The sequence below is a fragment of the Chiloscyllium plagiosum genome, chromosome 7 (assembly GCF_004010195.1).
Source record: "Chiloscyllium plagiosum isolate BGI_BamShark_2017 chromosome 7, ASM401019v2, whole genome shotgun sequence".
In the NCBI taxonomy this organism is placed as follows: Eukaryota; Metazoa; Chordata; class Chondrichthyes; order Orectolobiformes; family Hemiscylliidae; genus Chiloscyllium; species Chiloscyllium plagiosum.
In genome coordinates, this window is record NC_057716.1 from 117,680,773 (window position 1) to 117,698,210 (window position 17,438).

The window sequence follows — 17,438 nt, forward strand, 5'->3', positions numbered from 1 at the left end:
AAAGGTTTCAGAAAGGATTTACAAGGCTGTTGCCAGGGTTGGAGGATTTGAGCTATAGGGAGAGGCTGAACAGGCTGGGACTGTTTTCCCTGGAGCGTCGGTGGCTGAGGGGTGACCTTATAGAAGTTTATAAAATCATGAGGGGCATGGATAGGGTAAATAGACAAGGTTGTTTCCCTGGGTTGGGGGAGTCTAAAACTAGAGGGCAGAAGTTTAGGGTGAGAGAGGAGAGATATAAAAGGAACCTAAGGGGCAACTTTTTCATGCCGAGGGTGTTGAATGTATGGAATGAGCTACCAGAGGAAGTGGTGGATGTTGGTGTGATTATGACATTTAAAAGGCAATTGGATGGGTATATGATTGGAAGGGTTTAGAGAGATATGGCCAAATGCTGGCAAATGGGACTAGATTTATATAGGATATCTGGACGGCATGGGTGAGTTGGAACAAAGGGTCTGTTACCCTGCTGTATATCTCTATGACAGAAAGTGAGGGATGGGGTTGAGCAGGAGCACAGTTGGATGTACAATGTGCTTCAGGTAGGCAGCATCTTTTGCTGCAAGTACTCACCGTGAAATGATCTATAATGCATCACTCTATGACTGTGGCTTGCAGCATGCAGTTGTGTAAATGGCTCAGTCTTGTCTTCCTGGTAAAGTGTGGTGCCCTGGGATTGTCACCCTCAGGTTAGCTTTTGCACATTTCCTTTGCTTTGAAGGCTTCCATGCCGGTATACTTTGCATGGGTTGAATTTACCATAAATTGGTGACGTGTAAGTATAGTGATAATGACACAGGATAGTAATCCAGAGGCCCAGGCTCATGCTCTGGGCACATGTGTTCATTCTACCTTTTCAATATACCTTGAGATTGTGGATGACATTTGTCTTCAGACAATTGCACATAGCTCAGGGAGTATTACCTTTGAGGGTCTGCATTTTAATTTCCCATACTCGCTCAGCAGAACCTCTTTCCTTGTTGTACATATGTCATAGGTATCAACATGAACCATGACCATTGGATCTTACCCTTCCTGCTGTAAATGTTTCTCGCTCTTGGCTGCAGAGAACATTGTCACTTTCCCTCACTATACTGTCCTCTACTGCTTGAATGTCTTCCTCCAAGACAGTACCATGGTCTGTAACTTTATCCACCCTGCAGTCCTCACTCTCATCCAGATAAACTGAGAAAAACATCAAACCTATTGTTACACAGTTAAGGTCGGCCACAGTTTGAGTGCCACTTTCCACAGTAGAGAAAAAAAGGCTGCAGATTCCCCAGATCGTTATGAGAAGACATTTGAGATAACGGGCTTGTTTCTATTGAAGGAAACAAGAAAAAGGTCATTTAAGGCCTTTTGAAGTGTAAGAGATTTGAGTCTGCCCTAGAATCCATCTCAGATTGAGCAACAAATTACTGCAGATGCTGGAATCTGAACTGAAAAAAACACTGAAGATCACAGTGGTAGAGACAAAAAATAACTACAGATGCTGGAATCCAAAGTAGATAGGCAGGAGGCTGGAAGTACACAGCAAGCCAGGCAGAATGAGGAAGTGGAGAAGTCAACGCTTCAGGTATACATAACCCTTCTTTAGGAAGTCCTGAAGATGCTGCCTGGCTCGCGGAGATCACGGTGGGTCAGGCAGCATCCATGGAGAGAGAGCAAGCTAATGCTTTGAGTCTAGACGGCTCCTCATTTGAGCTGAAGTGAAATGTGCAGGAGGCAGCATTGATGGTGTCGTGGAGGGGTTGAAGTGCGGGGAATGGGGGGGGGCTCACCCACACCTCCCCCTCCCCAAACTATAGCATAAATGCTATCCCATCCACACTTCACTTTAACTCAGATGAAGAGTCATCAACACATTAGGTTGCTCTCTCTCTCCATGGATGCTGTCTGACCCACTGTGACCTCCAGCATTCTTTGTTTTCAGTTCAGATTGAGCAGTGACAGTCACTTCCTTGAGCACTGTGAGCATCTTCCAGCAATGGGTGCTGGCTTACACTTCCCTCTGCCTTCTCGCACTTTAAACAGAGTGTTGTCACAAAACAGAAACAATTATGTACAGCATCAATGCATAAGAATGAAAGTAACCTTTGTGGTGATTGTTAACTGTGTCTTGTGTTTGTTTTTACTAGTCTTGACTCAGCATGATCTGTCTGCAAGCTGCAAGTCAGGCCCTACTGATTTTGATTCCATGATAGCAATGTGCTGGCGCTGGAAAGTTAATTTTGAAAGGCAACTAAATTTTCCAACTCTATAAAATGAATCTCACAAACAGAATGCCTTTTAGTTTTTGACTGTCCCTGAAAAGGGAGAAAAAGAGAGCAGTCATGTATCAATGAAAGGAAGCTGAATTGACAGAGTGTGGAGATATGTGTGAAAACAAATTGTGGATCCCATGTGTTTGAACCTTCAAACGTAGAACATAGAAAAGTACAGCGCAGAACAGGCCCTTTGGCCCATGATGTTGTGCCGAGGTTAATCCTAATGTAAAATATAGTAACCTACACACCCCTCAACTCACTGCTCTCCATGTGCATGTCCAGCAGTCGCTTAAATGTCCCCAATGACTCTGCTTCCACCACCACAGCTGGCAACGCATTCCATGCATTCACAACTCTCTGTGTAAAGAACCTACATCTGACGTCTCCTTTATACCTTCCTCCTAATATCTTCAAACTATGACTCCTCGTACCAGTCAATCCTGCCCTGGGGAAAAGTCTCTGGCTATTGACTCTCTCTATTCCACTCATTATTTGGAACAAGGCACTCATGCAAAATAGAACACTCTTCAGTAATATCTGATACAGCAGTGCATGAATTGTTGTTGTGAAGTATTCTTCTGCAGCAGCTCATTTTCCACACTTTTCTGTCCAGCCTGTTGGTGAATTTTTTAGTTCCTGCGCTGTGCATTATTGTCGATTTGCTAAGTTTTTATGAGAGGCACTCAGACACTTGCCTGAAGTGTAGGAGGAGCTCCTATGAAATTTGTCAGTGTGGAAGAGTGTAAGTTACAATTAGAGCGAGGCCACTCAAAAAAGTGTCTTTATACTACTCGTTATAGGCAAATAATTATTCACAGACGTGTTGTTAATGATGGTACAGGAGACACAATCCCTGTAGTATAAACACTGCAGAAATTCTGATAATTTAATTAGTCTTAACTAGCTCCATAACACTGGTGGGGGCATTTTTTATAGGCAAGTTGTTATTGGACCAGGTTTTCCTGTAGCAAGGTATCTAATAGCATATACCATTAGTTAAACTTGCTGCTGCATCTTTCAGCCTGGACAATTTCTAGAGAATAACGGGACAATGAGGGCATGGGCCAAACATTAGGATACCTCCCTAACCAGTCAGTTTGGAGGAATGTCAAATAAACAGGGCAAGGATTGAGGAGGAAATTGAATACACAAGAATGTATGTATTTAATCTCCTCTCAGGTATGGAGAGAGGAATAGATAAGAAAAGATAACATTAAAAAGTAGGAAAAGTAAGAAATAAAGTTAACATCGCCTTGAAAATCTCAATACCTGAAGGTGAAACCCTACATTCACAATGGGACATTTTCAATCCAGAGAGGTTGGTTGTCACGTCTCCTTTATAATGACCCACACTGTTAAAAGTGTATTTGATTTTCTAATGATAAAACTCAACTTGCTGCAACATGTTTAATCAGCAAATACAGCAAGTACCTATCGGAGAAATGGGAGGCTGAGGGTGCAATATCGTCTTTGTAATGTTAGTCAGAGAATGAAGCAGTTTGGCCTTCAGCTTTGTGAATATTGGTGTTTTAATGTGCATCTATACTTCACCTGAAATTACTCTCCTGTTTTGTGATAACTTAACAGTATCAGTCAGTAAACCCAGATTTAACAGTTTGACATCGATCTTAGCAGTCTGTCTTGGTAGCACTGTCATTTGAGTCAAACTCTTCCTCCATAATCCTGGATAAATCTCAAACTAATCCCACTGCTCTAATCTTTCCCCATTGCCCCACATAATTCGCAAACTGTATTTCCCTGTTTTCCCCATCCATCCATCATTAAATAATGATGGACCTGCTTTCCAATCTTCAACATCATTTTTAATTGTGAAATTCCTCTACCCCCCTTTTTGATTGAAACCATTAGCATTACTTCTGTGATTCCCCAAATCAAACAAACCATAGAATCACAGAACACCTGCAATGTGGAAAGAGGCCATTCAGCCCATCAAGTCTGAACTAATCCTCCGAAGAGCATTCCTTTAACCCCAGTTTGCCACAGCTACCTAGCCTGCACATCTCTGGTCACTATGGAGCAATTTAGTGTGGCCATTCAAACTAACCTGCACATCTTTTGACTGTGGGAGGAAACTGGAGTACCCTGTGGGAACCCACACAGACAGTCACTCAAGGCTGGAATTCAACCTAGGTCCCTCGTGCTGTGAGGCAGCAGGGCTATCCACTGAGCTACATGGTGCCCAAAACCTCTTTGCCTCTATTAGGTCTCCGATTCACTGAGGTGTAGAGGCATATTATCCTGAAGGGACATTGCTATTGTGATGGGTCTCTACCATTGGATGCTTGCTGATGCACTGGACGACAATAGGGTATAGGTTTATGGCTTTGATCACTCACAATGTTTCCACCAGTTTTCCTCCTAACTATTTTGACATCTCTACCTCTTCCTCCTTTCTCACCCAAACCCACCTACACTTTCCAGTCTACCTTCTACACTGGCCCCCTTCACAATGGCCTGGTTGCACCTACTGATTTCACTTCTTGCTCTAACCCTATCCCCCTCCACATTTCACTGTCCTCTCTCTTCCTTTCATTTCCTCTGACCCTCTGCATCTGCTTTCCTTTCACCACCTCCCTCCCTTTCCTCCTCCCCTTCACCTCCTGCTGCTCCCTACTCACTTCCAATCTACCCTCCATTCTTCCACTCCTTCCACCCACCTTGTCTCAGTCTCCTCCAAATCTCTATACCTCCATCCCAATCCCATCTGCCATCTCCCCCATCCTTCTTTCCTCAACTTTCTTTCCCTCTCTAAACTTGCCTTCTTCGGTTTCTCCATACTCCTTTCTCTTCCAGTTCCCCCTTCCACTTTCTCTCCTCATCTCTCCCAACTTATTCAATTCCCTCCCCTTCCTCCATCTCCTCCTCTTTCTTTTCCCTGCCTTCTCCTTCCCTTCTGCCTACCCTTCCTTCACACCAACATCCTAGGGGTTACCATTGATCAGAATTTCAACTGGACTCACCATATCAATACAGTAGCTGTAAGAGCAAATCAGAGGATCAGATCCCACAGCGGCTAACTCACTGCCTGACTCCCCAAAGCCTGTCCACTCCGACAAGGCACAAGTCAGGAGTGTGATGGAGTACTCCCCATTTGCCTGGATGGATGCAACTCCAACAACACACAAGAAGCTTAATACCATTCAAGAAAAAGCAGCCCACTTGATTGGCACCACATCCACAAACATCCACTCCCTCCACCATTGACACTCAGTAGCAGCAGTGTGTACTATCTACAAGATGCACTGCAGAAATTCACCAAGGCTTGTTAGACAGCACTTTCCAAGCCCATGACCACTTTCACTGACAAGGACAGCAGATACAAAAGAACACCACCAGCTGCATGTTCCCCTCCAAACCACTCACCTTCCTCAATTGGAAATAGATCACCGTTCCTTCGTTGTCTCTGATCAAGATCTTGGGACTTCTTCCACAATAGCAAATTGTCCTTATACCAAATGGGCTGAAGTGGTTCATGAAGACAACTCACCACTCCCACCACTAGGGATGGACAATCAATGCTAGTCCAGCTAATGACACCCACATCCATGAAGGAAATAAAAAAAACGAACAGGAGACTCAGTGAGCCAACTGATGTCATTTGTATAATGTGGGGGACTGTAGATAAGCAGTGTCATTGAATTGGAAGAAAATCATTCAGCCCTTCAAGCTTGTAGCATAGGCATATACAGAAAGTGTAAAAGGCATATCCAAACCCATCGTCACCCAAATCCAATCCATCTCCATGGATGACCAAAGCAACATAAAGCGATGAGCTGGCTTACAGAGCTTTGTTTGCCAAGCTGAACTGTAAGCAACTGCATTTTCATTTATAATTGCACATGAAGTTTCCTTGCCAAACAATCTGGCCTATCATGTCTGTACTGGCTCACCAAAGGGACATTTTATCTATTGTCATTCCACCACATACTCCCCCTTTTCAGATACTATCAATGCTTGTCTTTCATTCCAGGTGGAAGAGACACTGCTGGACTAGGTGGGAAAGGTGGTCCCTATCGTTTGGATGCAGGGCACAAAGTGTACCAAGTGTCACAGGCTGAAAAGGACGCAGTGCCAGAAGAAGTGAAAAGAGCTGCAAGAGCGATGGCTGAGAAAGCCTTCAAGGAAAGGTGGGTGCACTGAGCCTGTCATCATAACAGAACACCGTGTCTTTCTTTTTTAATTCATGCCAATAATTAAAGGAGCGAATTCATGTCTTCAGCCTGGAAATAACTGCAATTTCAAGGGAAGGTGACATATTGAATAGAGAGTAAGAATTCACACTGTTACTCTTCCCCTTCCTGACTCACTTGTGGAACCATTGGGAGTGAACAGGCCGAAGTGGGGAGAAAGAGATGGTGAGGCAGGGTGCAGAGAAGGTGAAGGATAAAAAAAAAATGGGAAAAAGAGAAAATTTATGAAGAAATTATGCATTCTGTCACAACAGCTTTCCATATCACCTCTTAATGAAATGCAGAGAAAATGTGGGGGACACAGAGTTCATGAATATAGAATAGCCATTAATAAATCCAACAGGCAATCCAGAAGAAAACCTCTCTACCTTGAGATTGGTGACGATGTGCAACTTGTTGCCCAGGGAATCACTGTATTGATTAAAAATAGGTACTTTTAAAGCTAGGTTGGGGAGGAGGCTCATGTGGAGCATAAATACCAGCATAGACTGTTCAGCTGTTGTCAAATTGATGGAATAAGTAAACACCCCTTTATTTGAAATTTACTTTAGCCCCTCCACATTGTTGAGCAACTCTGGAAATAAAAAGCTAGATAAAGAATAAAAGAGAGCTCCCATACCTCTGTCATTTGTTATTCTCAAGTTGTCTGCTCGGAAGACCCAGCCTGGTGTGACTCTGTCTGATTCCACCACCAGCTTCAGATCTCACTGATACCCATCCATCCTGTGATTGTATGACCAAGATTAGAATGTTTCCAAGTGGGGAGTCCTAGAAAGGGATTGCATGTCATTTAACTTTGTCCTCTGCACGAGCTCATTTTAATCCACTTCTACGTGAGGAAAGGAAGAATTAGCATTTATGTCGCGTAATTCACAGCCTTACAGTGTCCCAGAGTCCCTTACAGTTGATGACGTGATGGGGAACTCGGATATCATTGAATATTCAAATGCTCACGCTAATGCTCTGTGTTCAATTCCACCACAACAGTTTGTGGAATTTAAACCGAATGAAGAAAACCTTGAAACAAAAGCTAGTCTCAGTATGGAGACCATGACAACTATCATTAATTATCTTAAAAACCCAACTGTATTCCTGCAGAGAAGGATATCGACCATCTGTATTCAGTCTATATGTGACATCAGGCTAATACAGCATAATTAACTCTTGTGTAAATCAATGAACTGCAGATGCTGAAAATCTGAAACAAAAACAGAAATTGCTGGAGAAACTCAGCAGGTTTGGCAGCATCTACAGAGAAAAAATAGTTAATGTGTCAAGTCCAGTGATTCTTCTCAGGGGCAGCATGATGGCTCAGTGGTTAGCATTGCTGCCTCACAGTGCGAGGGACCTGGGTTCAATTCTGGCTTTGGGCAACTGTCTGTGTGGAGTTTGCACATTCTCTGTGTGTCTGCGTCAGGTTTCCTCCCACAGTCCAAAGATGTTAGGTACATGTTAGGTGAATTGGCTATGTTAAATTGCTCATAGTGTTCAGGGATGTTTAGGTTAGATGCATTAGTCAGGTGTACGTGTAGAGTACTAGAGTAGAGGAATGGTTCTGTGTGGGTTACTCTTCAGCGGGTCGGTGTGGACTTGTTGGGCTGGATGGCCCGTTTCTGCACCGTAGGGATTCTATGATTTTTTGGAAAAGGTGGTAATGTGTACTGAAGATGGGGTGGGGAAGGAGTGAACAGTTAGGCAGACAAAGTGGTGGATGATAATGAGGAAGAAAGATAAACTGTTAATAGGGACTGTATGTACGTGAGAATGGGTTGGCGTGCTGAAAGCAGACCATCGTGATGTGGGGGTTGGTAAAGGACTTCAGAAAGCGTGTTCAGGCCCTGAAATTGTTGAATTCAGTATTGGCTATGTTAAATTGTGAGGACTGCAGATGCTGGAGATCAGAGCTGAAAATGTGTTGCTGGAAAAGCGCAGCAGGTCAGGAAGCATCCAAGGAACAGGAGAATCGACGTTTCGGGCATAAGCCCTTCTTCAGGAATGAGGAAAGTGTGCCACGCAGGCTAAGATAAAAGTATTCAGTATTTCTAAGAATTCAGTATTGAGTCATGAAAGCTGAAGTGATGGGGAACGCGAATATCCTTTCTCTTCCCTCTCATAACACTGATACGGTCCTCCTGGTCCTCACTTTAATAGCATCCGCGTCCAAAGGATCAAAAGATACCATTTACTCCACCTCCAACATGATGCTAGCACCAGACATGCATTCCCCTCCCCTCCCTATCAGCATGCAGTCACAATAGCACCTGCCCGTTTACTTCCTCCTTCCTCAATATCCACGAGCCCCAGACACACCATCCAGTTGAAGCAACACTTTACCTGCACTTCACTCAATCAAATCTACTGTATTCACTACTCGCAATGTAGTCTCCTCTACACTGGGGAGATGAAATGCAAACTGGGCAAACACATTGCAGAACACCCATGTTGTGTCTGCAAAAATGACCCTGAGCCTCCAGTTACTATGTTTGTCTCGGGCTTGCTACAATGCTCCAGTGAAGCTTTCACAACAACATCTCATCTTGCTGCCGTCTTCAGCACTCAACATTGAGTTCAATCATTTTAGAACCTGAGCACTCTGTACCCATGTCCTTGACTCGCTCCCACGTTCTAGGCCCTATCACCACACGGACTGCTTTCAGCCTAAGTCACATATTTATGGTCCCCATTAGCATCCATTAATTTTTCCATAAATTTTCTCTCCCTGGGCTCCATCTCTTTGCTTATCCATTCATTCCTTCCCCACCCTCAGTCTTCAGTTGTACACCATCTTTTCCTATCTGCTATCAGTTCTGAAGAAGGGTTACTGGAGACAAAACTTGAACTCTGCTTTCTTTCCACAGAAGCTGCCAGGCTTGCTGTGTTTCTCCGGTAATTTCTGTGGTGGATGTTTAGCTGCCGTCTGAAACGGCCGAGTGAGCACATCAGTTCAAGACAATGAGGGATAGGCAAAAAATGCTCATCTTGCCTCATCCAATGAAAGAGTAAATAAAAATATTACTTTTACGGTGAAAGCTAATTTGCCACAGTCTACTAAGGGCCATAGGCATCTCTTTCCATTAGAGAAAAGCTATTGATTATCTCGAAGGGGCAGCACTCTACAAACTTATAGAAGGTGAGGAGTCGGGCCTGCATAAACCATTACAGCCAGTACATGGATTAAAGCTGGGACAGTGGCCAACTGAGCTAACTAATCAGTACCTGTTCTTTTAAGAAATGTAATTTACATGCTGCAAGATCTCAAAATTAGCAATGTGATAAAGATCAGGTTTCTTTACTGACGATGTCAGTTGAGTGACTCAAACCACTACACAGTTGCCTTGCCTTTCTCCAAAATACCATCCTGAATCTTCTGGGTCCATCCGAGAAACAGATGGAGATTCATTTTTGTGTTGGTTTTGAAAGATTGTTTACCAGGCACCCAGTACCACACTACGTTTGAACTTAAGTCTCTGGATTGAGATCTGAACCCAGAACCTCCAACTCAGTTGAGATCCCTGCCAACTGAGCCATTAATATTACTGCCAAATGAAGAGTTATCCACTATCATTCACAACATTTAATTCACTGCTACAGAAGGCTGTGGAGGCAGGTCATTGAATATATTTATGACGCAGACAGATAGGTTCTTTATTGTCAAAGGGATCAAAGGTTATGGGGAGAAAGCAGGAAAATAGGGTTGAGAAACTTATCAGCCATGATTGCATGGCGGAGTAGACTCAATGGGCTGAATGGCTTAATTTCTGCTCCTGTGTCTTATGTTCTAATATGGAGGCAACTCAAAGGTATCTTTTGGCACATTCCTAAAGAAGCAATGACTGTCCATTTTCTTCCTCAACTTTCACTTTGCCACCCATTCCATTATGCTGTATTCTTGCATTCCTTTACATTACTGATGTGCAGCCCCTTCATCAACTTCTGGACTCACTCACTATCAATCTGTGTCTCCAAACATGGACACATGATCATCACTGTTCCAGGCTGACTCCAACAAGCAGCTTTGCCCCACCACAGAGAATGGAGTCTCCAAATGTGTATGGCCCATCCAAACGTGTGAACAGAACTTTGTAACCAAGATAAATAGAACTTACTGTGGAAGAGAAGTGCTGCAGAAAATGGAAATCTGAAATGAAAACAAAAAGTGCTGAAAACACTCAGGAGATTAGGCACCATCTGTGGAGAGAGAAACAGTGTAAACATTTCAGATTGATGAGCTTTCATTAGAACTAGTCAGAGTTAAGGAAAAAGAAAAAGCAAATGACAGACCCGTTTTAATATTCTTTCTAGGCCAGCCGTTAAAACTCATTCCCAGCTGCCCTAGAGAAGGTGGTAGTGAGCTGTCTTCTTGAACTGCTACAATCCACTACATAAAGAGACACCCACACTGCTGTTAGGGAGGGAGTTCCAGGATTTTGGCCCAGCATCAGCAAAGGAACAGCGGTATATTTCCAAATCAGAATGGTTCATGGTTCGGAGGGCCTCATGTAAGCTTCTTTCTAGTGTAAACAACTTTGAGTATAGGATTTCCGAAAACCTTTTTCATTTTCATTGGGAATGGCACATTAAATGTGTGAACAGACCTTTGTTTGTCCTCTCATGAAATCCTTCCAATTTCTTGTCAGGATCAACACTTCACTTTTAGGATTTTCTGTGAATTATTCTGCTGCATGAAAGAAGCTATTTACAAAGTCTACAGTGAATTGTGAACTCGGCACATCTGCTTTTTAAACCACTCAAAAAGCTATTGCTTAATATCGAAACATCTAACCAACCATAGACACAACCAATGAACATTGAATATGCTGGAAAATATAAGTGCAGTCTATTCTGAGAGTGAGTTTTAAAAAGACCATACAGAGTTTGTTCGTTGTAATAAAATCAAAACAGCTCTGTTTCATATTCTGTAGCTATTCATGAAGCTTGTCATGTAAGCTCTGTCATCTACAGGATCATTCTTACTTAATCCTGGGAATTCTTCGTATCAACTGAGGATGATATACTAATTGTGGACTTGACTTAGTGTCATCTTGTACATTATTATCTCATTCCAGAAAGCTAACACCATTGTAGCATCGTGCGTATCCTTTTAATACTCAACCACAGTAAACCCCTTTAATACACAAACAGTGCACCTTTTAATACTCCAACATAATTAAATCACTTGAATACTCAAACCACATTCAGTGCACCCTTTTAATACTTAACACCTTTAAAACTCAAACACAGTAAACTCCTTTCATACTCAAACATAAAGTGCTTTAGTATGCATTGAATTCTCAAATACAATAAACTGTAACAGAGAAGCAAGAATAAGCCATTCAGCCACTTAAGCTGTTTCACTTTCCCTTGTACTAATGATTATGTGTGCCACAATTCCATTTCTTACTCAAGTGTGCAGTGCACTCTTTCCTACTCAAACACATTCAATGTATCCCTCTAAATTTTTTATTGTAATTATCTTCTTGAAGGGAGATAACTCACATTGTGGAAACTATCGAGATGCCCCTATGTACACAGCAGGGAAAGACTTGGCACACATTCTTCTGAATCGCCAATTTCCTCTGGTTGTTGGAATCTTGCCAGAGACCAAGTGTGACTTCAGACATTCCAGAAGAAGCTCTGAGATTGTCTTTGTTGCCAGGAAAATAAAAAAAAATGCAAACAGCACCAAGAGTGCTGCATTGCATTCATCGGCCTGAGCAAAGCATTTAGTCAGAGGATTTGGATGTTGAGAAACTTCATCAGTACCCTTAACTGTTTTATGATATCGCTGCAAATATCCTGAGTGGAAGATCTGTTGAATACTATACCCATGTCTTCCACTCTTAGCTGCTCCTATTGATCAACTACAAATTACTCTTTCATTGAATCATAGTATCCCACCAAGGATGAAAGATGCCATTCGGCTCAATGATTCAGCACCGACCCTATGAATGGCATTCCACCCAGACTCCTATCCCACCCCTGCATCTCCAAGTTTCCCATAAGTAGCTCACCCTGGACATTATGAAACAATTTAGCATGGCCAACCCACCTGACCTGCACATCTTTGGACTGTGGGAGGAAACCGGAGCACCTGAAGGAAACCTCTGCAGACACAGGGAGAACATGTAAACTCCATCGAGAGGATCTGTTGAACCTGAGTCCCTAATGCTATGAAACAGTAGAACTAACCACTGAGCCATTTTGCGACCTTTCTTTTCTTTGAAGAGAGCTAAGCCAGCATTTCTGCCTTGGGCCTTGCTGGGCCAGCTCAGAAGGCAATTAAGAATCATATTGCGAGTTTGGAGTAGATTAGATTAGATTAGATTAGATTAGATTACATTACAGTGTGGAAACAGGCCCTTCGGCCCAACAAGTCCACACCGACCCGCCGAAGCCAGCATTTCTGCCTTGGGCCTTGCTGGGCCAGCTCAAAGGCAATTAAGAATCATATTGCGAGTTTGGAGTAATATAAGGCCAGATCAGGTAAGGACAATAGATTGCCTTAAGGGCATTAGTGAACTAGATGGGGTTTTACAGCAATTAATGTCACTATTCCTGAAAATTGATTGCAATTCCAAACTTAATAGTTGATTGAATATAAATTCCACCATCAGCCATGGTAGGATTTGAACCCATGTCTTCACGTCTTTGTCTTGGGTGATGAGCCCACTGACATTACCACAATACCACTGCCTTACCACTGCCTTAATAATTTCAGCCCAAAGGGCACAGTCAGCAAAACTCTTACCATCATTTCCAAGGCCCTTTCCATTCTATATGTCTATCTGAAAAGAATTGAATGAGTTTCTTCAGTTTGTACCATCACTGAAAGGGAAATATCCTTTTGGAGACAAGTGGGGAAGTTTTAAGAAATTAGCACGCAGATTATCAACATGTTGAACTATGTCTATGGCTAACATGACCTGGAGTAGGACTTGAGCGTGGAACTGCTGGCTGAGAGACTACCCACTGAATCTCAAGATGACTTGAATGACATCAAACTCATTCTTTAGCAGCTCCTAGTAGCATCTACACACCTCAGTTCAAAGTCCAAACTCTAATATCATTGTGATGGGGACATTTTCGTTAGGCAAGGGGAGAATTGGATCTGGAGCAAAGGCAGCTAAATGGATTTGTAGCACACACAATCAATGATATAAGGGTAAGTGAAACAGACCCAAGAGGCTGAATGGCTTACTCTTTTGCAGTCGTGTTATTACAAGAATTGGCTGGCAACTCAGTTAAACAAATTGAGTTAAGGAATCAGGACCATAGAGTCAGAGAGATGTACAGCTTGGAAACAGACCCTTCGGTCCAAGCTGTCCATGCCGACCAGATATCCCAACCCAATCTAGTCCCACCTACCAGCACCCAACCCATATCCCTCCAAACCCTTCCTGTTCATATACCCATCCAAATGCCTCTTAAATGTTGCAATTGTACCAGCCTCCACCACATCCTCTGGCAGGTCATTCCACACACGTATCATCCTCTGTGTAAAAAAGTTGCCCCTTAGGTCTCTTTCATATCTTTCCCCTCTCACCCTAAACCTATGCCCTCTAATTCTGGACTCCCCGACCCCAGGGAAAAGGCATTGCCTATTTACCCTATCCATGCCTCTCATAATTTTTTAAACCTCTATGAGGTCACACCTCAGCCTCCGACGCTTCAGGGAAAACAGCCCCAGCCTGTTCAGTCTCTCCCTATAGCTCAAATCTTCCAATCCTGGCAACATTCTTGCAAATCTTTTCTGAACTCTTTCAATTTTCACAACGTCTTTCCAATAGGAAGGAGACCAGAATTGCAAGCAATATTCCAACAGTGGCCTAACCAATGTCTTGTACAGCCACAATATGACCTCTCAACTCCTGTACTCAACACTCTGAATAAAGGAAAGCATACCAAACGCCTTCTTCACTATCCTATCTACCTGCGACTCCACTTTCAAGGAGCTATGAACCTGCACTCCAAGTGCACTTTGTTCAGCAACACTCCCTAGGACCTTACCATTAAGTGTATAAATCCTGCTAAGATTTGCTTTCCTAAAATGCAGCACCTCGCATTTATCTGAATTAAACTCCATCTGCCACTTCTCAGCCCATTGGCCCATCTGGTCCAGATCCTGTTGTAATCTGAGGTAACCCTCTTCGCTGTCCACTACACCTCCAATTTTGGTGTCATCTGCAAACTTACTTACTGTACCTCTTATGCTCGCATCCAAATCATTTATGTAAATGACAAAAAGTAGAGGACCGAGCACCGATCCTTGTGGCACTCCACTGGTCACAGGTCTCCAGTCTGAAAAACAATCCTCCACCACCACCACCCTCTGTTTTCTACCTTTGATCCAGTTCTGTACCCAAATGGTGAGTTCTCCCTGTATTCCATGAGATATATAACCTTGATAATCACTCTTCCATGGGGAACCTTGCCGAACGCCTTACTGAAGTCCATATAGATCACATCTACTGCTCTACCCTCATCAATCTTCTTTGTTACTTCTTCAAAAAACTCAATCAAATTTGTGAGACATGATTTCCCATGCACAAAGCCATGTTGACTATCCCTAATCAGTCCTTGCCGTTCCAAATACATGTACATCCTGTCCCTCAGGATTTCCTCCAACAACTTGCCCACCACCGAGGTCAGGCTCACCTGTCTATAGTTCCCTGGCTTGTCTTTGCCGCCCTTCTTAAACAGTGGCAACACGTTTGCCAACGTCCAGTCTTCCGGCACCTCACCTGTGACTATCGATGATACATCTATCTCAGCAAGAGGCCCAGCAATCACTTCTCTAGCTTCCCACAGAGTTCTTGGGTACACCTGATCAGGTCCTGGGGATTTATCCACCTTTAACCATTTCAAGACATCCAGCACTTCCTCCTCTGTAATCTGGACATTTTGCAAGACGTCACCATCTATTTCCTTACAGTCTATATCTTCCATATCCTTTTCCACAGTAAATACTGATGCAAAATATTCATTTCGTATCTCCCGCATTTTCTGTGGCTCCACACAAAGACCGCCTTGCTGATCTTTGAGGGGCCCTGTTCTCTCCCTAGTTACCTTTTTGTCCTTAATATATTTGTAAAACCCCTTTGGATTCTCCTTAATTCTATTTGCCAAAGCTATCTCATGTCCCCTTTTAGCCCTCCTGATTTCCCTCTTAAGTGTACTCCTACTTCCTTTATTCTCTTCTAAGGATTCACTCGATCTATCCTGTCTATACCTGACATACGCTTCCTTCTTTTTCTTAACCAAACCCTTAATTTCTTTCGTCATCCAGCATTCCCTATACCTACCAGTTTTCCCTTTCACCCTGACAGGAATATACTTTCTCTGGATTCTTGTTATCTCATTTCTGAAGGCTTCCCATTTTCCAGCCGTCCCTTACCTGCAAACATCTGCCTCCAATCAGCTTTCGAAAGTTCTTGCCTAATACCGTCAAAATTGGCCTTTCTCCAATTTAGAACTTCAACTTTTAGATCTGGTCTATCCTTTTCTATTTTAAAACAAATAGAATTATGGTCACTGGCCCCAAAGTGCCCCAAACTGACACCTCAGTCACCTGCCCTGCCTTATTTCCCAAGAGTAGGTCAAGTTTTGCACCTTCTTTCGTAGGTACATCCACATACTGAATCAGAAAACTTTTTTGTACACACTTAACAAATTCCTCTCCATCTAAACTTTTAACACTATGTCAGTCCCAATCGATGTTCGGAAAGTTAAAATCCCCTACCATAACTACCCTATTATTCTTACAGATAACTGACATTTCCTTACAAATTTGTTTCCTCAGAATTAGATGTGTTTTGCCCCAATGATTAGAGAGCAGTTTTACTGGCCACAGTTATTTAGTGGGGGATCAAATATCTGTCAAGTAAGCTAGCTGAATCAGAGTTTGAATACAGTAATGCATTGGATTTTAATCCAGGCTTGATATTTCCTTTCTGTGTCTTTGGTATTTTAGACAAATTTGTATTTGAGGAGCCTATAGCCAACACTCCACTTTGTTTCTATTACAGGTTAAAGGAAATTCATATGAGTGAATATGATGCTGCAACATATGAGAGGTTTTCAGGCGCCATACGCCGACAAGTCCAATCAATACGAGTCATTCTCGACAGCCTACAGGTAAGCTGAAGCTAAGATACTTTGTTTGATATACCAACTTAGAACAAACCTCAAAGTCTGCTTTGACATATGTGATGAATAATCAGTAAGATTGAAATTGCTTACATGTATATGACATTTGTGTCCTCAAAGTGCTTATCATGCCACATTTTGAACTACTATTTTGTTGATAAGCGTGCCAGCCATCTAGTATCCACACCAGCTGCACAAACAGGAAAATAAATGCATGCTCATTTATCTGTTTTGGTTGAAGATTAAATGTTGACCGAGGAGCTTTGCTTTGCTGCATTTCTTCAGCTCATCTTTTGAGAACTTAAAAACACCTGAACAGACAGATGATGCCTTACTTTAAATCTCTTCTCCAACAATACAGCTTCTTGTGTTATGGACCAAACCAAAACCCCTCAAAATATATGAACAGTATAGTCTGGAGCCTAACTTTTTATTTTAGTTAAAGGCAAAAAGTGCTATGTTCCAAGTGTGATTTGATTGGTCTATAACACAGTTAAAAAAACAAATTTTTAAAAAATTGGCGTAACTTTACTTTATTGAAATACTTAATATATTATTTAACAACTAATTATCAACAGTTCCATTATAGCAGCATCCCACAAACACACCCTTGGCAAAGGCAAATTCAGCAAAACAGACTTTCCTTACATGCTATCGCCTCTTCAGTCCAGGAGAAAGGAACATCAAAATAATCTATGTCGCAGCAGAGAAAGAGCTATAAAAAGCAGCTTCAATAGCCAAGTCCAAACTCCAACTGAAAACAAAACTAAAACCCTGGGTTTGTGTGAGCCTGACTCCAGCCACACGTCCTTCTTTT

General features: G+C 42.6%; 1 protein-coding gene across 1 annotated transcript in view; it reads left to right on the forward strand.

The window, feature by feature from the left end:
- vwa8 (von Willebrand factor A domain containing 8) overlaps positions 1-17,438 on the forward strand; it is a 340,247-nt gene that overhangs the window by 267,710 nt on the left and 55,099 nt on the right. The window contains 2 exon segments of the mRNA XM_043694451.1: positions 6,256-6,412; positions 16,501-16,609. Of these exon segments, the coding sequence (XP_043550386.1) occupies positions 6,256-6,412; positions 16,501-16,609 (266 nt within the window).